The sequence below is a fragment of the Kwoniella dejecticola genome, chromosome 9, assembly GCF_000512565.2.
Source record: "Kwoniella dejecticola CBS 10117 chromosome 9, complete sequence".
In the NCBI taxonomy this organism is placed as follows: Eukaryota; Fungi; Basidiomycota; class Tremellomycetes; order Tremellales; family Cryptococcaceae; genus Kwoniella; species Kwoniella dejecticola.
In genome coordinates, this window is record NC_089309.1 from 1,505,122 (window position 1) to 1,530,577 (window position 25,456).

The 25,456-nt window shown below is 48.1% G+C and overlaps 8 protein-coding genes across 8 annotated transcripts; 4 read left to right on the forward strand and 4 right to left on the reverse strand.

Annotated features, from left to right (window-relative positions):
* Window positions 1–1,648: 1,648 nt before the first annotated feature.
* Window positions 1,649–3,461, reverse strand: I303_107490 (uncharacterized protein; the record flags this gene model as incomplete). The annotated part of the gene is made up of 4 exons (XM_018410169.1): window positions 1,649–1,719; window positions 1,811–2,083; window positions 2,172–3,264; window positions 3,333–3,461. The coding sequence occupies 4 exons, from the start codon at window positions 3,459–3,461 to the stop codon at window positions 1,649–1,651; spliced, it is 1,566 nt and encodes a 521-aa protein (XP_018261172.1).
* A 1,320-nt stretch (window positions 3,462–4,781) lies between these two features.
* On the forward strand, window positions 4,782–6,342 carry I303_107491 (uncharacterized protein; the record flags this gene model as incomplete). The annotated part of the gene is made up of 3 exons (XM_018410170.1): window positions 4,782–5,026; window positions 5,139–6,001; window positions 6,074–6,342. 3 exons carry the CDS (start codon window positions 4,782–4,784, stop codon window positions 6,340–6,342), a joined length of 1,377 nt encoding a protein of 458 aa, XP_018261173.1.
* Window positions 6,343–7,510: 1,168 nt separating this feature from the next.
* Window positions 7,511–9,952, forward strand: I303_107492 (uncharacterized protein; the record flags this gene model as incomplete). Its single annotated transcript, XM_018410171.1, has 10 exons — window positions 7,511–7,663; window positions 7,740–7,793; window positions 7,861–7,912; window positions 8,003–8,075; window positions 8,168–8,261; window positions 8,339–8,477; window positions 8,589–8,762; window positions 8,837–9,385; window positions 9,467–9,598; window positions 9,711–9,952. The coding sequence occupies 10 exons, from the start codon at window positions 7,511–7,513 to the stop codon at window positions 9,950–9,952; spliced, it is 1,662 nt and encodes a 553-aa protein (XP_018261174.1).
* A 330-nt stretch (window positions 9,953–10,282) lies between these two features.
* On the reverse strand, window positions 10,283–12,265 carry I303_107493 (uncharacterized protein; the record flags this gene model as incomplete). Its single annotated transcript, XM_018410172.1, has 6 exons — window positions 10,283–10,378; window positions 10,449–11,006; window positions 11,089–11,257; window positions 11,311–11,550; window positions 11,655–12,004; window positions 12,134–12,265. The coding sequence occupies 6 exons, from the start codon at window positions 12,263–12,265 to the stop codon at window positions 10,283–10,285; spliced, it is 1,545 nt and encodes a 514-aa protein (XP_018261175.1).
* An 832-nt stretch (window positions 12,266–13,097) lies between these two features.
* Window positions 13,098–15,297, reverse strand: I303_107494 (uncharacterized protein; the record flags this gene model as incomplete). The annotated part of the gene is made up of 6 exons (XM_065969599.1): window positions 13,098–13,310; window positions 13,403–14,032; window positions 14,115–14,496; window positions 14,603–14,728; window positions 14,836–14,996; window positions 15,094–15,297. 6 exons carry the CDS (start codon window positions 15,295–15,297, stop codon window positions 13,098–13,100), a joined length of 1,716 nt encoding a protein of 571 aa, XP_065825671.1.
* Window positions 15,298–15,920: 623 nt separating this feature from the next.
* On the reverse strand, window positions 15,921–17,819 carry I303_107495 (uncharacterized protein; the record flags this gene model as incomplete). The annotated part of the gene is made up of 5 exons (XM_018410174.1): window positions 15,921–16,157; window positions 16,253–16,958; window positions 17,110–17,438; window positions 17,599–17,728; window positions 17,797–17,819. 5 exons carry the CDS (start codon window positions 17,817–17,819, stop codon window positions 15,921–15,923), a joined length of 1,425 nt encoding a protein of 474 aa, XP_018261177.1.
* A 934-nt stretch (window positions 17,820–18,753) lies between these two features.
* Window positions 18,754–20,383, forward strand: I303_107496 (uncharacterized protein; the record flags this gene model as incomplete). The annotated part of the gene is made up of 7 exons (XM_018410175.1): window positions 18,754–18,889; window positions 18,997–19,097; window positions 19,235–19,378; window positions 19,507–19,825; window positions 19,967–20,035; window positions 20,116–20,237; window positions 20,345–20,383. The coding sequence occupies 7 exons, from the start codon at window positions 18,754–18,756 to the stop codon at window positions 20,381–20,383; spliced, it is 930 nt and encodes a 309-aa protein (XP_018261178.1).
* A 1,449-nt stretch (window positions 20,384–21,832) lies between these two features.
* Window positions 21,833–24,351, forward strand: I303_107497 (uncharacterized protein; the record flags this gene model as incomplete). The annotated part of the gene is made up of 3 exons (XM_018410176.1): window positions 21,833–22,278; window positions 22,425–23,777; window positions 23,877–24,351. 3 exons carry the CDS (start codon window positions 21,833–21,835, stop codon window positions 24,349–24,351), a joined length of 2,274 nt encoding a protein of 757 aa, XP_018261179.1.
* Window positions 24,352–25,456: the final 1,105 nt, after the last annotated feature.

Sequence of the window (25,456 nt, forward strand, 5' to 3'; positions counted from 1 at the left end):
TTCAGTTGTAGCCCCCAGCATCAGCGACAGCTCCGTATTTCCTCTACGTTATGATAGGGGACCTTCCTGTCCAGCTTGTGTTGTGGTGCAAGCGAAATCTCCCATATACAGGGATGACGCAAAGACTTAATTATGCCCAATACTCCGAAGACCCTTCTCGAATCGGGCTACTTCTTGGTTATTTGTGCTGACGTCGATCTTCGCAAGCATGTTATGCCCACAAGGACATGTACAGACGTACACACTCCCAAAGATCCCAGAAACTCAAAAGTAAATTACCTTGACCCCTGAGAATAAAACGTAACCGCCGGTCTATGGCCAGATTTCACCACACCAACTCGTCTGGTTTTTGCTTTAACCGGCAAAACCGTTTGTAAGTAAATTTACAGGAACTCAAATATTTGAGCTCTGAACTCCTCCCTCAACCTCCTTAATTAAGGATTCGGTGATCCCTACCATATCTATCAACCGATCCAACCATCGTCATTTCAAGCCATGGAAAGAGACATATCGTCCGCCAGTGGTGCCTGCTGCTCAAGATCTGTCTTCACAGGGCCACATGAGCATCCAGTTGTCAGCATCTTAATGACTCATCGCGCTGACATATATACTGCTTGGTCAAGTTTCTGGCGCGATGTGCATTCGGACATGCACTGAGAGGCGGAACAGAAAGAGGACCGAGCACTGTCGTTTGCTCAACATCAAAATTTACTTTCCTCATCATGTAGTCTGTAGCTCATGTCTCGGATGAAATGAAAGATCTGCGCCTCCCCATTCAGTCTTGACTCGGATTAGTATCAGTGGCTTGGATCATCGTGAACGATCGACCAGCTAGCGAAGTGCCTAGTCTCATTAGACAACTAACTGTTCCAACGGATTCGCAGCTTTGGCGTATCATTCGCGTTTAGGTGTTCAAATCCTTTGGCAGGAATACGGAAACAATGGGCTGCCATGTCCTTTTTCTCTTGAGCCATATTGTGACAATTACGAAGATTTATGTCCTTCCCTTGCGGACCCACCCTGCACCCTGCTCTTGGGGAGTGCCCCTGCAAGCGAACACCAAGGCCAAGGTCAAGGTCAAGCAAGGGTGGCTTGGCTAGCCAGGGCACGCATAAATCTTCGTACCACTATTTCGGTATTGCCTATACCGCTTTAAATCCATCCCGAAGGTCGTAAATGCTCTTATTCTCTCCTTATTCGGCGGGCAATAGTTCACAAGCACAAATGCCCGGGAATACAGACATGTTCGCAGTATTCGATCAAGTCAAAAAGTAGTTTGAGACATATGCCATCCGTTGACGCGTATACACAAAGAAGGTACAACAAGCAAGATAAATGTCCAGAATATCTATGTCAAATACGATTTTACGTGTACACAGAGATATGTACGACAAATCGTATAAATTACAAAGGAGATGGGTGGATAGGGACATATTTTTAGACGTTTTCTGTTTTTGGCATGGGTAGGTCATAGGAAGGTATGGTATATGTGTGCTGATCATTCTCATCCTCTTCTGTCATCATCTACACAGTTGAACAAAAAGACCATGTCATTCCTTCAGTGCATAAGCCGGTCTTCATTGGTGACACAGGGTGTGCTGAATTCAGGAACACAGCGAAGGTTGACTTTGATCTTGAACCGAGAAGCTTAGAGACCTCTCCATCTGCCGTAAGATCTCTTTCTGTTGTCGCCGCCAGCAAAGGTGGGGTTGGCGTCACCTATAAAATGCAGTCATTAGCATACAGTGTCAGAGATATGTCTTTTGGTCGTGCGAGGTTTTAGGCTTTGATTAAGAATTACACCACTTACCCTCAGAAGGAGCTTTTCCAGTAGGAGTTGGCTTAGGGGAAGTAGTGGGGGCAGCAGCAGCTGAAGTCTCTCCGGCAGGAGGAGCAGTCTGCATAGCACAGTCATCGGTGGTGACAGTGGTGGTAGAGGTGACGGTTTGGGTGGGGCTGGTCTCTCTCTTGTTGAATTTGTGGTTCTCGCCTGGGAGCTGAGTACGCTTCTCCCCGGGGAAATCGGCAGGCGGAGTGTCTCTTCTTTCGTTGTCGGCCTCCTTGTAGGTGGGGTTCGCATCACCTGTTCGCAGCGCATTAAAAATCAATATGGTCCACACAAACACACATATATGATCATGACTATGATGATGATGTTGGAAGAAACTTACCTTCTCCAGGAGCTGATTTAGTGGGTACAGCATCAACATCTGAGGTCGGGCAGACACAAGTATCTCGGACCATGAATCCTCTTCGCGAGGGAGGAGCACTACCTTCTCCAGGAGGTGGAGCGGTGGGTGCACATTCACATGGCTCCGGCTCAGGAGGAGGAGCAGAGGTAGGAGCGGCAGCGTTACCGGTCGTAGGGCAGACACATTCACCTCCTCTGACTTGGAGCCCTCTTCTTCTGTTGTCAAGGCCGCCCTGGCCGGGAGAAGGAGCAGCACCCTCGCTGGGGGGCTTACCGGTGGGGACCGCAGCGTTGGAAGTCTCGCCTTCATCGCAGACACAAGGCTCCTCTGGCTCCTCGGGCGGAGGGGGAGGAGCGGCAGTAGTTGGGGCAGCGGCGTTGCTGATCTCACCGGGGCAGACACACTCGCCGTTCGATCCCATGTCTCGTCGTTGTTCCTCGGGGAAGCCTTCAGGCGCAGCAGCGCCTTCTTTGGGTGGGGTTCCGGTAGGGCAGACACATTCAGACGAGGTAGGAGCGGCAGCTTCGGAAGTCTCAGGAGGCGGGGGAGCCGAAGTGGGAGGAGGGGGAGGAGGAGCAGAGGAGGATATTGGGCAGACACAGTTGTTTCGGACCATGATACCTCTTCTCCTTCTTCGGTTATCAAGGTTGACTTCAACGGAACCATCGTTGGCGGCACCTTCACTGGGGGGCTTGCCGGTCGGAATGGCAGCAGCGGAGGTCTCGCCCTCCTCTTCGCAGACACATTCTTCAGGAGCAGACGTGGGTGCAGCAGCCTCGGAAGTCTTGGGTGGAGGAGTAGCGCAAGGAGTGGTGGAAGTCTCGGTCACCCAGACGGTCTCGGTGGTGGGAGCGGCATCTCGAGGCTTGTAAGCTGGCGGAGTGTAAGAGGCGGGAGGACCGGAAGTCGAGGGCGCGTCGGAAGTAGGCACGGCAGATCCCCAAGTACAGACAGTTCCGGCAGCGGCACAGGAGGCGGACAAGGTAGCACAGACGGCGGGAGCAGTTTGACCCGAGGTCATGGGAAGACAACATTGGTTGAAGTTCTCGTCGTTTTGGTCCATACCAGCACACTATATGGAGTACAACTTCATCAGCATGCTGAGGGACAACTTGTTTCAAGGAAGAAGGGAGGACTTACTCCAGCATTACAGTATCGGTAGTAGTAGTCGTAAGGAGACTCGAGGTAGACATAGTAGTAACAAGCTTGGGCTACACCAAGGACCACGAGGGATCCCAGGACGTAGGGAAGGGAGAAGAAGCTCGGCATGATCGACCGCCTCGCACTTGGCTAAGTACCTTGCGAAGATGAGGTAGTTCTGTGTAATGTATTTGGCAAAGTTGAAAGAGTGAAAGTGATTTAGTGAAATTAGAAAGATGGATAATGGTGATATGTTTTCTCAATTTCCTATCTGAGAAGCGCAGTATATATATATTCGATCAATCCTCTGAGGAGGAGATTCTCACGACAAAGTAAAAGAGAGAATAAAGCAAATATTGGGCTTTGTTTTCGGTTGATCTTGGCTCTAAAAGCGTTAATAATTGGAAAGATGGAGGGGGTATTGGGAGTTGATCAAAGTCACTTGCCATTTATCTACCCTCATCACTCCTCCTCGCCAGAAGATACTCCCTTTGTCAATCCATCCTTTACGAAAAGGCTGATACGTATACTAGCCTGATTAACGAGACGGGTGGATAAAGGTAAAGGCAGGGGAAACGAAGCAATGGCTGTTTGAGATCGCCAGGTCCTTTGACTACCATAATTGCAGAAAGGAGAGCTCCAGTCTATCCAGGAAGTTCAGTAACGCGTATCGATACGTGAGAAAGACTGAAGTATAAGTAACTTTGGGATTGACCGCTTCGTGAGAATGGGGATCGATGAGCCTCGATATACTCGTTGGTCTCCTCGAAGATGAGAATGAGACTGCCATACCTTTGATGAGGACGGAGTTGATTCAGTGATGGGACTAATGATCAGCATACACCGACTGATGTCCTGTTCTGCTTGCGATCCTAGCCGCACTGAGTAGATCCTCCAGTGATCGCGGAAGAGACTTTCATATGAACTGCCGAGACAGGGACTCGGCAACCAGGTGCCAGACATGTAGCGTCGCTGGAAGTGATGCGGTTACTCGGCGGTGTTTTGAATCACTCATTCATTGCGTTCGAAGTGTTCATGAATTAGCTATCGAATAGGTAGGTGCATGTATAAATGCCGTATATATAAATCGATGCAGTGCATGAAGTAGCGAGTTCGCGATCAATTACGTCATTTCCATCGCCGCTAGACCCGTTTGTCCCGTTTGACGCGTCGTAGTCGTAGTCGAGTGTCCTCTGACCTCGTTGTCTTGGCCAGGCGATGCATCGTATACTGCGCATACTCACTAGTCCCATGCCTCCCATTGCGGGACTGAAGGGCCAGCTGACAGTCAAGCACTCAGTGTAGCTCCTATTTTGACCCATCTTACCTTTGCCTTCGCATTGTCCTGCTCACCAAACACACATCGGCTGGACCAACACCTCTTCCGCTGACCTCTTCAGCTCGACCTGTGTGTGAAGTCACGAGCCGAACTCTAGCACACAGCATACCATGGCGTCGCCTCAGCCTCCTTCCACTCCCAAGTCTACTCGCCCAACAATCACGACGCCGCATCGACGGACAAACTCGGCATCCCATGCGTCTCCAATCGATTTCAAGCCGAAATCTTCGGCGGCAAGGCGGATGAGCATGACCGCGACCTCTCAATCCGCTTCGCTGACTCCTCAAACCTTCTGGGAGAGAGCCACCGAGAACGAGCAGCTCGTGTTAGCGGGACTAGTGACCTCTCTAATGCTGTGAGTGGAAGGTCTTTCTCCACTCGAAGCTCCTGCAAACGGCTTTCCATTATGCCTTTCGACACCAAGAATCGTTTTCGCAAAAGACCGTCACTGATTCAAGAGCCACCAGATGCGGTATCTTATACTCCCTTGTTCAATCCACATCGCTCGACACATCTGAAATCCATCATCATTCCCTTCCCCACAGAGCGGCATACTTTGCGCGAAAATCCAATATACTCAACGTCGTCTTCGTCAAGCGAGCTTGGGGCTGGACATCGCTTCTATACCTGGTACATCTCTTCGCCTCCTCATCCTCTCCCTCATCGATCAGGAGTGGACCAGGCGGTAAAGCGAGGAAGCTGGGGATTTGGATTCTGGCTACTGTAGCCTGGCTGCTGTTCACCAGCTGGTTCTTCGGTGCTGGATTAGGGGATAGGATTATAGCTTTGACGGGAGGCAACTGTGCGGTTCCCTTACCTAAAGATGCCGATCTCAAAGCTGCCCGGGATATCTTCCCTACGCTTTTCACAGCTGGAGAAAGCTCAAGAACGGTCACGCAGAATCAAGCTGGGAAGATATACGTGCCGTTACCTCATCAATTCTGCTCCGGTACACCATTGACAGTCAACACTTTCCCTCAACTGTTCTCCCTCATACCTGCCTACGCCAACCTGAAAGCCACCTCGAATCATGAATCACTCCAAGCCTTGCCGCGTCCGCGATGGCATCGGGGATTCGATATCTCGGGCCATGCCTTCCTTCTGACCCTGAGTGTCATGGTGTTGGGTAGAGAGTTAGCGGAGACCTGGAGATCTTGGGCTGCGACAAGTAGCAGGAGACGCAGAGTGGCAACGAACAATGACAGTACTATAAGCCTTATACGTAGGTGGTCAAGTATAGTGGCAAGCGGATTGGTCGGTATATGGTGTTGGATGATCTTGATGACGGGGATTTACTTCCATAATCCACCAGAAAAGTTATCGGGACTTGGTGAGTGATAATTCAGAATTCGCCATCAGTCACTGCTCAAGTCATTGACTGATTCATAATATGCGCGTTTAGTCCTCGGTCTCTCAACGGCATATCTGATCAATGTCCTTATCCCCCCGTCATCGTCACCGTCGCCGTTCAACCCGATACTCACCCCGAACGCAGCTTTTTCCCGTCCATCCGCTGCATTGCGGTCAGGCGGATCATTTGATGAGAACGCTGCCAGGAGAGGAGCAGTGGTAGATGATGGCGTTATATATGAAGATCCGTCCGAGTCCTCTGGGGAGGATGAGGCGAAGAAAGCCAGATCGCGTAATGATGTGAGAGAGAAAGTCGAGTGATATGATTGTGATATATCTCGGTTCCTTTAACGTGGCTCTTAGTATGCTCTGAAGCTCGATCAACGCGCAACACTCATGCACTATCATTCTCCGTTTCCCTCGGCCCAATGCACTGCCCTGCAGATTGATCGACTGGCATGCCAAGTGGATAATGATTGCCATCGTTCCTTTTTGCATTTCCATCCGATGAGTGTGGGTCTGCCTTACCTTGCAGATCCCTGATAGCGGCATGTCTTTCGTACGAAATGGATCTTCTTGGTATGCGATCAGTTGGGAGTCGTGAAGACTCATTGCTCATAGATAGATCTAGGTGTCGCAGGAAGCCTGCTACCTCAACCTACCAAACCATCTACCGGACTCGACTTCCGAACGGGAACTCTAGAAGCGTGTGCTTCGGGTTTTGAGAACCGGTCCAAAACCTCTAGACTCCCCGGTGGGTCTCACAGAGTCACATGCCTTATTCTGGTGGTGATGGCGTAAGAAGGGAGGAATGATCAAGCTTAATAGAAGTGGATATCCACCAATCAGACCCTGAGATGGACGCCAAGAACTTACTTTTAGTTCATGGAGTGATTTTACCCCGTGTTTCTGTGTGTGTTTTCACCTCTCTCCTGCATCTCTTGCTTGCTCGACCCATGGATACAAATTAGTTCCGGGCTTAGCGTATATCGAAACACATAGCTCGATTGCATTCCATAAATTCAGCTGACCCAGCTGTGGGCTTGCCCCGACGACACAACACATCGGCATACAACTAGCTCCGCCCCCTCGCCCCCACTTTCCTCCATGGGGATCCATCCATAACAAATGTACGAGCAAACTCCGAACAACCTCACCTTTCAATTTCCGTCATTCCCTCTTGAGACCAAGTGCCTTTCGGCGAGACACGACGACATATCGTACGGAGAGATGATATTCCATTCCAGATCTTAGTCTGAAGGCGGGGTAATGATCTACCCATACCCATCAACAATGAAGGCCGAAGCGCCAGACACCTGACAAAGCAGTCTAAACGATTGCAGAACGATCGATTTTCAAAATGGTCTGGCCTACTAGTCGATTTCCGCGAGTATATATATATCGAGGTGAAAGATTCTTGGAGGTGAGACTTTCCCTCAGGGCATCTGGTATTACCGTTAAGGAGCAATTGATCGATAATTATAACAAGATGGCGACGACGATACAACCAACGCACGATATCAAGCCTTACGAATCCCATATCGAGGATCCCAAAGGCGAAGACGAGGTCTTCAAGACCTTGGTCCTGAAGTCCGAGCTCGATAATTTGACAAGATGGGAAACCGTCAAGAGATTCTGGAAGGTGAGCTTTTCATTGCCCGGTCGTCCTTCTTCGTTGAGAGCCAGAAGGTCTGACACGGTGTAATATCATATTTAAGGCGATCGTTATCTGTAATATGATCTGTTTCGCAGCCGCATGCGATGGATACCAGGTAAGCACCAGAGTCCCTGTCAACCCCTTTTTCTAAGTGGAAGGAAGAGCTGATCACGTTTTCATAGATCAATCTGAACGGTAATATCATCGCCAATCCGGGATTCGTCAATCGAGTCGGTGGGTAATACATTTTCATGATCACAAGATCACAGGGGAACGTTTGGGAAGTGATGGTGTAATTATGGCTGACACTGAAAGGGTTTGTAGGGGAACCAAATGCAGCAGGAAAAATCGCTTTAACGGTTCATGCAACCGCGACGTGGGGAGCCGTACAATCATTGTGAGCTAGCTTCATCTTGAGATTTTGCTTCGGCTCAATTCCGAATCGCACTAGGGAGAAGCTGATCATGATGTTGTGTGTGACGTACATAGCGGTCAACTTGTCGGCATGTGGGGTTTGACACCTGTTTCTGATCGGATCGGACGAAAATACATGTTATACCTTCTCTGGCTGATCCTCTTCGCCGTAAGTAGACCATAGCACACAGCTCGATATTTCCATCATGGACGCCGGCTGATAATATCGACACCTTTTTCATTCAGTCTATCATGATTGAGACATTCACTACGAACTGGTCTCAATGGGCCGCAGCGAAGTTCTTGGCTGGTACTGGTATTGGTTGTCTTCAGGCTACCCTTCCTATCTACGTAGCGGAGTGGGCGCCAGCGAACATCCGAGGTGGTGAGTCTGCCGTTCATGTCTCTTCAGCTCATACAATAGGGGCTTAACTTCCCCTTTCATGGCCCGTAAATATATCACTTGAGGAAAAGGCTAACGGTGCTCCCCAAATAGGTATGCTCCTCGCGTACTCTGCTTGGAACCACACTGGTGGATTCATGGGACCATTGATCTTGTTCATCTGCAAGAAGACACTTGGGGACTACGAGTACAAAATCCCGATTCTTACTCAATGGGCGTTCTTGGGTATCATGTTGCCTATTTTCATCTACCTTCCTGAAACCCCTTGTAAGTCTCGTAGGTCATGCGGTCTACAGGCCGGATCGCATGTAGCTGACTGATCACGACTTGGTTCTTGATAGCCTACTTCGCAGCTCGGGGATTACACGACCAAGGAGTAGCCGTCCTCAAGCGAGTCAACGGTAACGTAAAAGGATACAACGTCGAAGGCGAATACGAAATCATCAAGAACATCATTGTCGAGGAACAAGAACGACTAGCTGCCTTGGGTTTGGAAGAGCATAACTGGAGAGCGGTCTTGAGATCTTACGTCGAATGTTTCAAGGGATCCAACTTCAAACGAACCTTGGCAGCGGCTCTTCCAGCATCATGCCAGCAGCTCACCGGATTGGCCTTCTTATCTGGATGCGCGTCCCTGTTCTTTAAGGAAGCGGGATTCACCAATGCCTTCGAGATCACGTCGATCTTATTCGGAATCAAGATCTTCTTCGTCATCGTATTTGCTCTTACGACAGATAGGTTCGGCCGAAGGAATATCGTACTTTACCTCGGAGGGCTTTGCTGCGCTATGCTTTTAGTCATCGGTATACTCGGCCACGTACCACACACGAAAGCTACCAAGGACGTCTTGATCGCTGCTGCTTGTTTCTGGTCAGCCGGTTCCGTCGGTCGTAAGTCCATACTCTTCGTGTCCTCCGCCCTCTTTCCTTGTTGGATGGGAACATGAGCTGATTTTTGCGTAATTGTGGTAGTCGGTGCATTCGGATGGTCTTTCGCCGGTGAAGTCGCCGCTCAGAAATTACGAGCGAGAACCTCCGGTCTCGGTTCAGGTATCGCAGTCATCTTCGGTCTGACTTTCAACACTTCCGTACCTATCATGCTTCGTGAGTTCGAGTCCTCTTCTTCCCCTCATTGCGCATCTCGATTCTATCAGCTATCCGCTCAGTCGCTTTGGAGCTCTGCGCTGACATCCCGATTTGACGATTCATTCCGCAGTGGACGGAGGTAAACGGTTGGGCAACAATACGTACAACACCGCTTTCATTTTCCTGGGCTTCGGTACCCTCGTGTGGATCTTGACCATTTTCCTCTTACCTGAAGTTGCCTCGAGAAACCCCGCTGAGTTGGATGAGATGTACGAGAAGGGAATTGCCCCGTGGAGAATGAAGAGTTACATCACCGACGTCCAGCGAGCTCACGCAGCCCGGACTGGTCAAGTCATCGAGGAAAGACAGTAATTTCGATCCGATGTCATACCTCGAGTGATTGGACCATTTGATATTCAAATGCGGGACGAAGTCAGCCGTCTGTCTCATTACTATTTACGATGATTGCATTGTTTGTTAGCAAATATTCTAGTTACAAAAAGTCAAGTAAAGGTAATTAGGCAGTAATCAGGTTAATGGGGAAATATGAATTCGTTGTTCCTATAATACATTACTTGACTGTACACGTAGAGATCCGGGTGTCAGTCTTCCTATATTTCGCCTGTTTTCAACATATCGTCCCCTCATCTCCTCTGAAATCTATCATTTTTGCCCCGACCCCCATGCGGCGGTCGGCGATATTTATGAGCGATGTGTTCTGAGCTTATTGAGCATCTCGTTGACCTCGCCTTTAGCGTTGAGCCCAGTATAAGAGCATTGCCAATTATCCACACCTCCCTAATTTGACGCAATCGCTTGACTCATCAGCGCTCTACTTTTCATTATTCCAACAGACCAATGAACATACCCAAGCAGGACATCTTCTGAGATACGACAAAGTCTTCTGGTTCTTAGGCTTCTTCAACAACAATTCTGCGATATGCATAATCTTGCTTCTTCGTTGCTCTTCCCACGTTCCGAGATTCGCTCCAATAGCTCGCCTGCTGCGTTCTCGAATGCGGAACTTGCGGGTCGAGTTGTCGAATTTGATGACTGGTCTGATGGGCCTTCCGAGACTACTGTACTTTTGTCTCGCGCCCTTGAGGAGTCGTCTCGGAATACTGCTGGGTGAGACGTGTGAAGAACTGTGAATCATGCCACAAGTGGAAGCGTTTGACCGATCGAATGGCGGGACAGATGACTGAATGGGTGGAGCAATAACCCAGCTGTCAATGGCGAGTCTCTTGCCTGCTTTGGCGGATTCCATAAGCCACTTGGAGGAGACCGCTATCTGCTTGCTGGGCTTGTTAATCATGATTCGTGATTCGGTCGGATTGCTAGGCTGGAGATTGTATACGTCGTGGCAGATCCTGTTAAAGACGATCAGATCGGCTTCATTCAGACCAGCTAGTTGCAGACCCAAAGCCTGCGGAAACATCACCACACTTTCAGTTAGCGATATGCTCGAATTGATGCGATGTATGGGCTATATACAAGTACGGACTTACCGTGGCGAGGTGGCTTAGATACAAGGCGTCATCGTGTAGGTAAATTTTGATTGAACGAACCGTGTCAACATGTCTTCCCGGGTATTCAAAGTCGTCGTCGATGGAAGGAGTAGCAGCTTGCTTTTGCGTACCGGCATGATGCTCAACAGGATGTGGTGTGTCTAGGACTCTACCATATTCATAGTCAGCACGCGGATGTGAATAGTCAACTGGAAAACTCACATCTCAATCTCGTTAGGCTCCTCCTGGTCTTCGTCAATTCCTAGGAGTGGCGAATTGGCTGGATCTTCTTCGGTCAAATGGGTTGGGAGCTTGCATTTCGCTCTGGCTGGTTCAGTACAATGTGGGTTGAATGATGCATCGAGATCCCCTTTGAGGATTGACATGGCTTGGTGGGGCTGATGTACTTGTTCTATCTCTTCCTCTTCGTCGGAATCATCGATTTTAACCACGCATTGAGCCCTGGCGTAAACGACAACGGCTCATCAGCTCAGCTCGTTCAAGTCAAGGTGACGGAGATATTCAGATTCACGTTACAGAAGGCAAGGGAAAGGAATATGACCCACTTGATCCTCATACCGCCCCATGGAATCGGTCTATAGTCCTCATCGATCAGACCTAAGACCGAAATACATTCCGTCACCCATCTCATCTGAAGGAGAACCGGTTTTCCGCTTTCTCTTCCTTCATCATTCGTTTCAGAACCAAAACATTCCGCAATTTTCAAGAACGTCCAAGGTTTGAAACCATTATCATACTCATCCCAGTTGGTGTCGATAGTCATATCGTTCGCATCGATGAGCACGGTGACTTGACCATGCTTGGCGATTGCGTTCTTATATAATCTGGGATGAATGAGGATTATATCGACATCATCATTGGCGGAAGGGGGTCCAACGAATCTTCCTCCGTGAGCCTGTCGATAAAAGGAATCCACAAGCGTCAGAAATCCCCCCGATTGAGTGAATCATGGCTTGGGAGAGGTCAATAGAAGATACCGAGGGGTAAACATAACTTCGTATAGGTACAGTGAGGCTAGGCTCACCTTGATTAGGGCAACGTTAAAATCAATTTCCTTCTCGTACTCCCCATCACTCTTGATCTCGTCTTCCTCGGCATCATCGAAGGAAATCGGGATGGAGAACCTGAGGCCTGAGAATAGATTATTGCTGTCCATCTTGAAATATCACCTGCTGTGGCAAAACAGTGAAGGAGACTGGACCAATGTATGTTACCATTTGAGAGGAGGAAGATGAATTTGTCATTTTCCTTCATAGTCCCATAAGCCGATCATTCTCTGCAGTAGAGTAGAGTAGTCATTTTAATGTTTTCCCCACCCAAAGGATGTTCAACATCACTCATCAACCATCATATTCGCCGAAGATAGGAATTTGATGCAACGTTTCCATCAGATAACCGACAAGTGCACCATCAAATCCAATCAATCGTATTATTTACCCCACTTCACCTCGATCAGTTAATCATTCGGTATAAAGCTATGTAAGCTGTCTCCACGAATGTCGGCATGTATGAATGGTAGCTGTCTGCTGATGTATCGTGCCTTTCGTCACTTGCAACTGTATCTGCATGGACATCGATGGCTGTACGAGTGTCGATCTTCTCGTTGTCCGCAGCATTCCGCACGACCTGATCTTCAGTCAACGAGGCCGTCGCATATGTAGTAGCCTCCTCCTTGAGGATCGCAATGTAATCTACGGAGAAAGCAATCTCTTTAATACAAAAGAGGAAGAACTGGGCATGAATAATTGATTCGCATGTGCGTCCATATTAAACTATCAGCACCAAAGTGGAGCGTCTCCTTTCCTTGAGGTAAATACTACAGAGAGACCTTCCTACTGGTGCGTCCTCCACCTCCCGTCACGAGATTGCTCACGACTAGCATGTCCGCCTGAATCTGCTCCGTCTTAGGGGATACTGGTGACCAGGATGACTTTGACGTCGATCTCACAGTGATGATTACCTCGTTCGTGTCCGTCACTGCCTTAGTCTTATCCATTATGTTCGGGTCCGTGTTCATATACGTTCACATCGCCATCATCCCCCTCCTCATCATCATCAGAAATCACAATTATTTCCCCGTTCTTCTCCTTTTCCACAAACACCTGCTGCGATCCGTCCCGTCGTTCTTTCACCTTCTGGTCAATCGTGTGCATACGAGCAGCATTGGCCCTGTAAATGATATACCATCGCTTGACATCCCACTGAAAAAGTATCTCGTGCAGATTCAGCACCACCCTCTGTCACACGGGAGTGAGACAGAAAAGGATGAGAGCAACGAACCTTCGGGACTTACCAAGGGTGGACATCTATCCAAGTACGTCTTCACTGATACGTCCTTCGGCTTTTTCATGAGCAACTCTACTAGATGATCGAAGTTCCTCTTCCGCCTCAAGCTTCTTTCCTCTTCCCTCTTATTGGGTATTCCCTTTTTCTTTTGTTTCTCACTCTTGGTGAGCTTCTTGTTCCCGATCTCCGGGCCGATATTGAAGCCAACGTCGACGTCGACGCCGATGCCACAAAGTCCATCTATGTCGGGGAAAGGCGGAAGTGGCTTCCCAGCACAGAGACGCTTGGGTCGACCAGTGGCACTAAATATTTCGCTTGTTGGGGTCAATGAGCGAGGACGAGGTTGAGGACGAACTTCACCATCGCCGGTTTCTCCCTCGGCTGATCTGGACAATGTGATCGATCTGCCTTGACTTTCCGAAGGAGTCACCACAAAGTCTGTCAGGTCGAGGGTTTCTCCCGCGGCGCAAGACTGGCTGATCCATTGAGAAGAGATAATATCTTGAAAGGGGGCTTTGTGTAGAATGATATCCCCTTCCAACCTATCTCGAGCCAGTAGGCTGTATTTGGTATTGTCGAGTCTGGTGAAAACGATCAGATCGGCTTCTTGACGCGTCGTCGCGACGTGTCCGAGGGACTGAGACGAAGTATGCCGAGTGAAGTCATTTGGTTCAACTCCGTAATTTATTGTCTGGACGAGAACGAGGACAGATGCTTACCTCAATCATGGGCTTGAAGAGGCATACATTGTCGTGAAGATATATTCTGTAGTGAAGCAACGTACGGTGCTGCTCATCTTTCGGCGAGTCATTTTCGAAAAGAACCTCGGGGCAAGGTAGAGTGATCGGCTGATCAATTGCCATGAGAGGGAACCCTGCAGCTTCCGACAGTAAGGGAGGGGACGAAGTGATAGAATCAAGATCATCATCTTTGCGCTCAATGTCGTGGATCATTATCTTCTGAGGTGCTGTTACAGCTGGACTCGAATGTTCGTGCACGGCTTCAGGAGATATCGGCGTCCTCTCGAAGATTGAAAGCCCTTCTTGCCGTTTCGCGGGTGTGACCGAAGGCATATGTATCGGTTCGTGTATGACTTGAGACCTGTTTTTCGGGACAGAGAATGAGCGAAACTGTAAGCTGTGCAGTATTCTGAAACATCAGGTGTGATTGGACCAGACAGATTGATCTTGTAGAAATCTCAACTCACTTTAGTCGCATACCAGCCCAGCCGTCTAATCCGTACCTCTCGTCCAAGATCGTTTCAGCTTTGATACAGCTTTTGGCCCATCGAAAATGAAGTACCACGGGTTCCTTCGACCTGTTCACTGTCAAGCTATGTGACAAGGGTTGGATACATTCAGTATCAGTGTGGTCCCCTTTCTTGGCGGTATTATTGTAGAAAACCGCCGATCAACGATGATTTGTCCAACTGTTCTGTACCTTGCGTCGTGCTTACGAGCACAGAGCTGAAATTCGATTTCTTTCTTCTTCCCTCCTGCCACCGCGGACAAGTGGTCGAGATGCGCTGGATGAATGAGGATATAATCGATATCATAGATCGACACAGTCTCGTCGTTCTCAATGATCTGACCACCATGTGACTGTCATATAACACCAAAGGATACCAGAGGGGTAAATCACGACTTAGCATCCTCCATCCATACTTCGATCATTCGCAGAAATGTTACTTGAGCTCACGATGATTTCCTCCTTGAGCAATGCTTTATCTCTCTTGAAATCCCTTAGGTGCATATCTGTATCGTTATTTTCTCCATCTTTGACCTCGTCATCGATCTCACCGGCCATCAGGTATTCAGGGATACAAAAGCGTTTCCCAGAGAACGACCTCGTCTCCCTCTCGTTCTCGTTCTCAATCTCGTTCTGGTACACCTCTCCTTCCATCTTCAATAAGCTAAGATGATGTTCGCATTCGATAGCGGGGTCATATATGACATTTCGAGATGGGGAGCTGGATCGGATGAAATACTGGACAGAAGCATGAATACCTTATCTACGCAGATTACTCAGTTATCTACAGTCTGATGCATAACTTCAGACCTGTGAGCTGACGAGACCATGATCCCTCAGAGTCCAATCACAAAACACGAGATTCTCGTATGTGTCAATGTGTCAATACGCCGTACAATTTGATCAATTTGATGGATTGTAACGCTAGAACCATCGAGCCACAAGAATACAGTATCAAACACGAGGTCTGTGCGCATACATCAACTCGCGTTATACAAGTACAGTACTAGTACCATCATTCGATTGTTCAACGATCAATCAATCAAAACCCAAAGGATCTAGATCCTCATCCATATTTACTCACGCAATGATGAATGATCGATCAACTCCACGCTTTTCATTTCACATACCGCACGGACTGATGGAGATGACAACACGTGTTGATGTCCTCCCTTGAATTCATACAACGATTAGAAAAGAACAACGGATTGTGCGTGGTGTGTATGTGTATCGTACAATGAGGGTCAATTGAATTGATTAGAATTCCACTGCACAAATCAGTCAGACAGACGAGGATCCGTTCTATGTAATCTATATTCGTCAAGCGATAGAAGATGTTTATTTGAGATACAATTATACACCCAATCTTCCGAAACGACAGCTTGAGTAGGTTTAGTAGCAACCTCTTCGATGATTTCGAGATGAGCCGGATCAGATACACGCTCTTCCATGGGTAACGGAAGGACGTGGATGGTCGCTTCAGATTTGGGAACAATAAAGCCGCCACCAGTATGCTGAAAGAAGATCATTGTGAAGTCAACAACGTGATCCGACCACCTAGAAATCATGTCTCCATGAAGATTCGCAAAGTTTATTCTGATCCACTCACCATGATTAGCATTCCCAACGATCGCCTCTCGCGCGAGCTTCCCACTACATGAAAGCCTAAAGGTAAAGGCAATATACCGCTAGCGAACACCGCTTCTTGTTCAGCAGCTGTCCCGGACGGGCCTGAGTGCAAATGTGTCTGCGATTGAGAGAAAGAGGAAATTGATGGTGTATCAACGGAAGATAGCCTTGATTGTTTAGTCGGCGATGGCACAAGTGAAGCTATGTCGGACTGATCTACCTGGGACCGAGGAGTAGCAGCTTGAGAAGGAACGACAGATGCCCAGGACGAAGCGTTTTGAGCTGGCATGGAGGGGGCCGATTGTTCAAGATGAGCCGCAGGCAGTTCAGGAGTATTTGGACGACTGTCTTCCGTCAAGATTGGTTTGACCTCTTCTGCATCGGTAACTTGAAGCTCTGTACTTGCACTGTCCCCGTTGACTTCGGCATGTCCTGCAGTTGACATCATTTCTTCCCGATGATGAGTAGGATCACTAGGATCACCCGTCCTCTGCAGCTTATCGATCGTGACTGGCCGCAGACTACTGCCAAGGTGATTGAAGGGACTCGATTGACTGAGCTCGTGAGCAGACGAGAGGTCGAGCGCGTCCCTTATATCCGAGGTGGATCTGAGTTTTCTCATTTCAAAGGGTATATGCGGCTCGCCAAACGGGGTGATATTGACGAATTGGGGACCATATGTACCTCTAGGTCACAAATTCAACCACATTAGCTTTAGTCACAGATCACGATGAGGATGAAAAATCAAAATTTTGTGAGTTTGTATGCCGTCACAGGAAGAGGGGGGTTGAAGGCGAAGAAAGATGAGCGGCTGATACTCAATGGTCCATGACTCACTTGATCTCCCATCCCGCATACTCATCGAACGTTCCAACCACTCTATCTTGCCGCTCACACTCGTCCAGCCATTCTCCGCGTAGAACCACCTTCTTCTTCCCTTTGTATCCCGCTACTTTGTCGGGTGAGGAGCTACCGCCTGCTGTACGAGCAAAATGCCTGATGATATCGTTATCCGTCCATTCCTGCTGGTGCTCCAACGAAATCAAGTCCGGTCCGAACGCATCCACTTGCAGGACGACGTCTTGCGGATACCCGGGATTCAAAGGAAGGATGATGTGGATTACCTCATGGGATGAGGGACTTCTGGAGATGGATCCACCATGCCGCTAGATCACCATCATTGGGTCGTTGCATCAGCTGACGGACGAAGGAGCAGACATATGGGACTGAAATGACAGAAGCGTAGCCAGATCGTGCAGACCAGAGCAGGCCAGGCCAAATTGATGCCATGTCGATCATTGAGAGGACTCCCCATCACTCACTCACCTTAATGATTCTGATGATCCGCTCAATTTCATATTTGCTCCGCCAGTCTCCTTCTCCGCCAAAACTGCAAACGTAGAACGTGAAATCGTTGAAGAACCTGGAATGAGTAGGCGTTTTGCCCGATGGACGACTAGCAGAATGCTCGGAATCGTAAAGTCCATTTAAATCGCTCTTGCTTATTTGATGGAATGAATTGACCCGGGAGGGATAGCTACGATCATGTGTATACCTCTGCTTTGGTTTTGGTTTTTGGTTCTCATCTCGACTTTGCTTGTCAGGCGATAATCGCCTATATCTCTCCCAATCTCGTAATATATCTTCTTCATCTCAAATTCTGTCTCTTTTTCTGGGCGAACATGAACGTGATCGTGAGCGTGAGCGTGAGCGTGAACGTGTTCGTCGCCATGGCTGTCTTGGAACTGATGGTGGTGATCTCTCGCGCACCCATCGTGAGTATGACTCCTGTTGCTCTTGCTGCTGCTGACGAGTAGGTAGGAATTGCTGGCTGGCATTGAATCGATCATCTCCCCTACTTATGCCACTGGCTAGACGGTAATGACTCGAGGAAGACGAGCTCGGATCTTGTATGTTTAGAGGTGTACACTGAGGAGGCGGGGCGGGCCGGAAGGTAGAGGTTGCTGGTGGTCCTATACGGTCTCGTAGCATCGTGGTTGCATCCTACCAAGTGTTCGGATTATATTCTTTGTCGAAGGCTTAAGTCAATAAGAGGGTCTTTGTACGTGAGCCGGGAGTTGCGTGGCATTTGCAGATAGACAAGTACAGCTGGGCAGTACGGAGGTGAAAGTGGAACGGGATCGCCAAGAACAAGAAGATTTGCAGGCAAGATTTATGAGAGGATCAAGCTATTTGATATAGTATCTGATATGCGAATATGCGAATATTTGTGTTATTTGATGTTCGTCGGAGGGTCCGTGCGTCCTTTCGAGTTATCCTATTGAATTCTGATCCCGCTTTATAAGTAACCTTAAAAACACCAACGCAATCCCAATCCAATTCACCGTATCTTACATCCTCCTCGCAACTTACTGATTGATCTGAACCTATCTGACTCATTCTTATATCCCTTTTTCGCCTTCTCGTGGATAGAGCACTGCATACATACTAAGACTGATTCAAGCGTCACGATTTACGAACATGCATCCGGGTAAGCGTAAAACGCCTTCATGGGCCTCGACTTCTCCTCAGCCAAATGGTAGATCCTCGAGCACAAGTACTCCTGGTATGAAGCAGGAGAACAATAGTGAGGGTGATAGTAAACGATCAAAACCCAGTACGTCCCCTCTGGTACAGCATTTGACTCACATGCGATTTAATAATTTCCTCCATCTTGACCGCTCTTTCCCTTCCTTTGGTCCTGACCGCTAAAGTGTTGCACAGACGTACCTCTCGGCGCGGATGGTCGACCGATATATTCTGCGAGTCATGGAATGTACAAAGATGTCAGGACTGCTGCGTTGGATCTGTTCCATCAGCTGAAGGTAAGCGAATCGTCCCTTCGTGACTCGTCTCCCTCCACTATTCGCCTCTCACCTCACAACATCACTCTGATTTCCAGATTTTACTGCTACTTTTGTATAAATCCCTCTGCTGATCGCCGATCCGTTCGCATTCACAGCGAGCATCCACGCTGTCCGGTCACGATGCTTACTTCAGAGTGCAAGAGACGTCTCCCGGTCTTGATGCTGCTGAAGCGCTTGAATTGCTGAAAAGTATGGATAAAGTCGAATACAAGGAAGTGAATGACGTATTCATGTATATCGTGAGTCGAATTGCCGCCATAATCCATGCATCGAACCTTGCTATTGGTGGACACTTCGAAGATCTGCATGGGCTTTGGTGCACGAATATCTCTCTCACCCTGCTAACACATGTTATCCACTCTTATAGCCCGATCTCACGCTGAACAGTATCTCCGAATTACGGTCCCATATACGGGTCCACTCAACCCCTACATCCGGTATACCGGTCAAACATCTTCGAGAGGCTATGCCGAATGGTGTCGCTCCCCTGGGAGAGCTCGAGAGTAAAGGAGAGATATTGATAATGCGGGGATTGACCGGACCGTTCAAGGATATACCGCTGCCTCGATTAGGCAGGAAAAACCTGAACGGTGTAGGTATCCTAGAAGGGGGTAATTCGAGGTGGAAGACGGTGTTTTGGGATCATGAGAGGGAAAAAGGGCTGGCTGGAAAGAGGGTTGATGAGGGTGAGTTGTCGTTTCACACATACTTGGGCAAGTTCCAGCTCGGCTGGGCTCAGATGAGCGACGTTTCACATCCTATGTTCAGTGTTCTTATTACCAATCCGAGAATGGAGCTTTCACTGATCACCTATGTGGTGCTTGTAGAATTCATCTTTTCATGGGCCGACGTGCCCATGGCAGAGACAGACGACGTGACCAAACTCCTAGCGGAACGTGAGCATGATCTTGCACCATTTGAGAGAGCCTCAAGAACGTAATGATTGACTGATGTCTCATGTTACCCCATTTTACAGAGGAGCTCACAGTAAGCTCAGCTATACCAGCTCCTACCAAGGTCGTCCCCGTTGGACCAGTCAAGAAGAAGAAGAAGACTACTAGGGCACTGAAAATCACTAATACGCACATGAAAGAACAGGTAAGCTTTTGGCCTGGTCGTTTCCCTTGCAGCACACTGGAACTTTTGAGCATATGCATATGCATATGCTGCATTGCATGCTGACATACTGCTTACTCGTTCTGTAGGGTATTGATTTCTCCAAGGATTATGAGAAACCTACTTGATCCCCCATGTATGAAGTATGAGGTATGGGTTATGAGACCTGATGACGTCGTGTGTAAGATCTAGATTTGTTGACAAGAAAGAAAAAGTATGGCTAAAACGTGGGTTTTGCGGTGTGGTGATAACGGTGACGCCGTAGTTGGTTCGTATTCGATCAATCGATCGTGGCATTTTGCTTTTTGTAGAATACTCTGATTCATGTGTTGTATTCTGTGTATCTATAGATTATGTCTTGTGCATTGCATGTTAGGACTGTTCTGAAGATGCTTCTATGCATATGTTGTCTGATACATCAGTTCATTCTCATATGAGTTAGTGTCGCCGTGCAGTGTCAAGTTGAGATTGCTACGTCAGCCTGGAGTAGAGTAAATGTTATTTGTTTTTGTTATTTATTTATGTACGAGTATTTGTTTGTTTTTACCCTGAACCTGCCTACAGAGTGAAATCCAGACTTCACTCATCGCTGACTCTCATCATCATCATACATAGTCAATCCCATATCTTGATATCGTAGCTTGGACAAAGAAAAGACTTGGATAGTCTCCACCTCATCCTCATCCTCATCCTTATCGACCTATTACCTGCCCTACTTCTCGCACATCGAAAGAAACGAAACTGACTGACCGACTAAGTGGGTAAACTCCCTTTCTTTGTGTACTGTCCTGTCCTGTGTACGGTCAACTGTATGTGAGATAAAACCTCTCTCATTCCAGCATACTCCGTGCACTATCGACCTAGTCTACTACGATCAAGCTGATTGCCTACAGTCCTTCGAACTATCCACTCAATCCACCTTGAACAGTCGATAATTGCTACAAGGTAAGTGTCATTTTCATTGGACGGACTGGTGAATAGTGGAGGTTTGGTTGAGACAAGAGAGGAAAACAAAGCCTCTTCTGCGTCTGTATAACTGTTTAATGCCATCGTATGGCGATCAAATACTCCATCAGCTCCTCATCCCTTTAGGCGTACTGTCTCATCCATGCAGTCACCCTTCACTCGCTCTTTATCGCTGTGACAAATGATTCGTCTGAACCTCAGCGCTGTTGTTATCGTTTTCTCAACTGTTACCATTGGTTAGCTGATCATTCACCATGTTATGATTGATCAACAGACAAAGACAAAAACTCAAAAGGGTATAGCGGCTTCGGGCTCACAACCAAAACCTTCCCAGATCATCTGAAGCCTTACACGTCCACACCTTGAGAGGTGTTCAACATGGTCTCAGGAAATCCAAAAACAAGTGGTTTAGCTACTGTGCGTTCATCTTCGGCCACTTCTACTTCACTCCCTTCTTGGCATTCCAACAATGTTGCTCATGTCGCTAATGTACATGGTTCAATTAGGCCTCACCAACCCGATCATCTCCTCGAAAATCAATCAACAACAACAACAACAACAACCTCCTTCAAAATACGTCCATCAACAAGCTATATCCCACCCCACTCTCGATGTCCCCATCTACAGCATCGACTATATCAATCTCGACATCAGCCGGCGCCGGTGTAGGAGTAGGAGTAGGAGTGGGTATCAATGGAGGTAATACCATTGGTACATTACGATTCCCACCTTCCTTCGACCCGAATCACCCTTCGTCGAGGTATCACAACCAGTCGTATACGCCTTATTCGCCCTACCGGCCAGGCGAGTACGGGAGATCGGAAAGAGGTTTGGCAAGTGATCGGACGAAGATCGAACGGAAGTTGTTTGATGACGACGACGACGATGGCGTAGTCGACGGTACTATGAAAGAGAAAGCCGAAGACGCGACGAAGCTGGATGAGAATAGGTTGGGAGTGAATGATGTCCCGAAGAAAGAGGGAAGTAGTCCGCTCGCACCGGCTTTTCAGGCGAAGATGGTACTTAGGAATGGAGCTAGTATCGATTTGATTTCATGGTAAGTAGTCTTCATTTCTTCCTGCCGTTCTGACACCCAGTTCCGCTGTTCTTTCGGTCGGTGCGGACATTATTATTCTTCCCATATATCATCTTCAATCATACATCGCTGTTCGTTTCGATGCTAATCCGATCTTCTTGACTCAGGCTTCGGACCAATTTTCACCACCTCCCTCCCCCGCACACTGTCCTTACACCATGCATGCCTTTGAACGGGATTCGACATCTTCTACTTGAACGGTTTCCCCGCGCACCGGAAGTAGAGGAAATATCGAAAGCTGTCCTAGCTGCTTTCCCCCATTCGCAATGGGATTACCCGACTGGCACTTCTTCCGAGCCGCCCAATATCCGAGGTCTGGTATGGCACGGTAAAGACATAACAGATGAAGAGGAGCATGAAGAACCCATCAAACCACCGATCCGATCATCCAACGGTCCCATCACTCGCAGAGTATCATCGACGATCAAAGCGGACGTCAACGGTGCCAAGCAAACCTCGCGCTCGCCGACACAAAGTACATTGGTTTCACCAATATCAAGCTCGAAAAGACATCTACCAGATACTCCCGCTCGATCTGTCCTTGAGGAATTCGCCGAGATAGCGACTCTGGCAGATAAGACCCCTACACTCGAGGCGAAGTCTTTACCGGACGAGGATGATATGGATCTCGAATACCAGCTCGATTCCGCTGTGGAGGAACTCAACGGTGGGCTTATGAGTCGAGGGAATCGGAAAAGGCATGCCAGTCAATCACCCGAGTTCGAAGTGGGTCATCGACGCCGAGCATCGACTCCGGATAAATTGCACGGCCTGCTCGCTGCTGCGGAAGCTGTCGAGGGTACACCTATAACGTCTGTTCTGAACCACAACCAAAAGCACGGACACAAGCGGAGGCGCACAATCGGCGGGATCGGATCTGCAAGGGAGCTCATGGGATCATCATCTTCCTCTTCGTACAGGAAAAACAGGTTATCTAGGGGTACACTATCACCTCCTATTTCGGGCAAATTCAGCGGGTTCTTACCTTCGACTATACAAGAAGTCGACTATATTGTACCTCTTAACGATATGTCTTCTTCTCAACCTCACAATCATGACCAAGAGGATTACAGAGAAGAAGATGCGATATCCACTTCGATCCCATTGAAAGGGAGAGCACCCACTTCGTCATCTACGAGTCAATCGTCGATTGTCTCTTCGATCATTCCATCATCTTCTATTGCTGGACCTGGACCCTCGACGACCTCACACGGTCATGGTCAAGGAGGAAGAAAGGTGAATGAATTGCCGACGGAAGGAGATGCTCCTGGATACGATTGTAAACCACCTTACCCGTATCATGAGATGATCCGACACGCGATCGAGAGTGCTCCGGACTGTCGACTCCAGCTGTCGCAGATCTATAGCTCGATAGCGGATCGGTTCCCGTTCTTCAAGACTCTAGATGAGAAGAAGACGGCGGGTTGGCAGAACAGTATAAGGCATAATTTGTCTTTGAAGTGAGTTTGATCGATCATACTGATGAATATCCCGATTTAGAAGAGTAGAGCGGTCACTGATGTCTCTTTTGCTTTTGCTTTTGCTTTTGATTCGCTCAGGAAAATGTTCGTCCGTGTAAATAAACCCGATGGGATCCCGGATGATTCAGGTGGGAAAGGAGGATGGTGGACTGTGCAGCCTGGTGTACCGGATGAAGGTCGACCAGGGAGAAAAGCAAAAGCCAAGAAAGCGAAAGCTGGTCAGGATCAAGATCAAGAAGCCGATGGCGACGTTGATGGTGGAGATGAGCCACATGTTGGCGATGGCATCAACAAAAACAAAAACACCCTGGAATCTGAAGGTGAACATCAGAGCAGAAGTGGCAGCGGAACAACAACGGAAATGGATCTGCAGGCGGCACTGACGATAAGGCCTGGAATAAACGGATCGCAAGATCAAGATCAAGATCAGTGTCAAGAACCGATGATATTACCTCAAACACAGTACGACATCAAGCGTCCCCTTGCACCAGAAATCGATGAGAAATTGTCGGGTGTGAACACTACTCAAGTCTCGGTATTTGAAGCTATATAAACATAAAAACTCCATCGACTTGCTCCAGCTGGATTGGTCCCTCAGGGCATCTTTCGGAAAGGAACCTAAATCAAAACCAAAATCAAAATCAAAATCGACATGGTTCATTGGTTGTCAATATTACTTTTCAAGTTTTCTTGCGTTTCACCTGTACTCTACTCTATCTGCTAGCTGGCGAATCACCAAGGAGGGTGGTTTCTTAGACATCCAGACATCCAACGAAAAGAACGGGCAGGAAGCTGAAAATTGATACTCGATACTTGAAGGGCATTTAGGAGTTGTCATGAAATGAATGAGTCTGTAGGGTAAAAACGAAAACCTGCCAGGATCGCCAGGACGATAAGAATGAAAGAATGACGGAAGATGAATGATTGTAATGGGAAAATCCAAAACGATATTAAGAAGGAAAGGCAAGGAAGGAAAGTAAAGGGATGATCTATATTAAACATATCGCAAGCAATTGAAATGGAATGGAATGAAATGCTAAACATATCTAACATATGCGATTCGAATGTTGTCCTTCACTCAATTTCGCATTATCGACATGTTTTCAGTGCTGTTTGCCTATGAGTCTCATTTGCATCATTGCGGAGAGGAATCGGGAGGCATCGTAGGGTGCAGAACATTTTTGACATTGGGGAATCAGGTCCGGTAGGTCTAGTTGGCGAGCATGTACTACTGCTTCATCTCACATGTCTTGTCTCGCCTTTTGAGGGACAATGAAAAATGAACAAAGAGTACAGTCAGTGCATGGATTTAGCTTGACAATTGACGCTCGGGCCTGAGACCCTCTAATTTGCAGCTGTGTGTGTGCGTGTGTATGGTATGTTGAATGAAGTCCGTGCGATCCATCAATAAGGGTGTATGAATACACGTTGCCAATAAACCAATATTACATCAACAAGATGCTTCTGCTTCTGCTTCATCCTACTGTTCGGACATTGGTTAACATCACTGATCATCATCGTCAACATTCCTACACTTGAACGGCAATAACAGACCATCATATAAGCCATCTTGCCGTCTCCTTCCTTCTGATTCCGACCAACAATGTCTAACCCTTCGAGATCCTACCAACCCCGGGATCGAACGACTCTCGATCGAC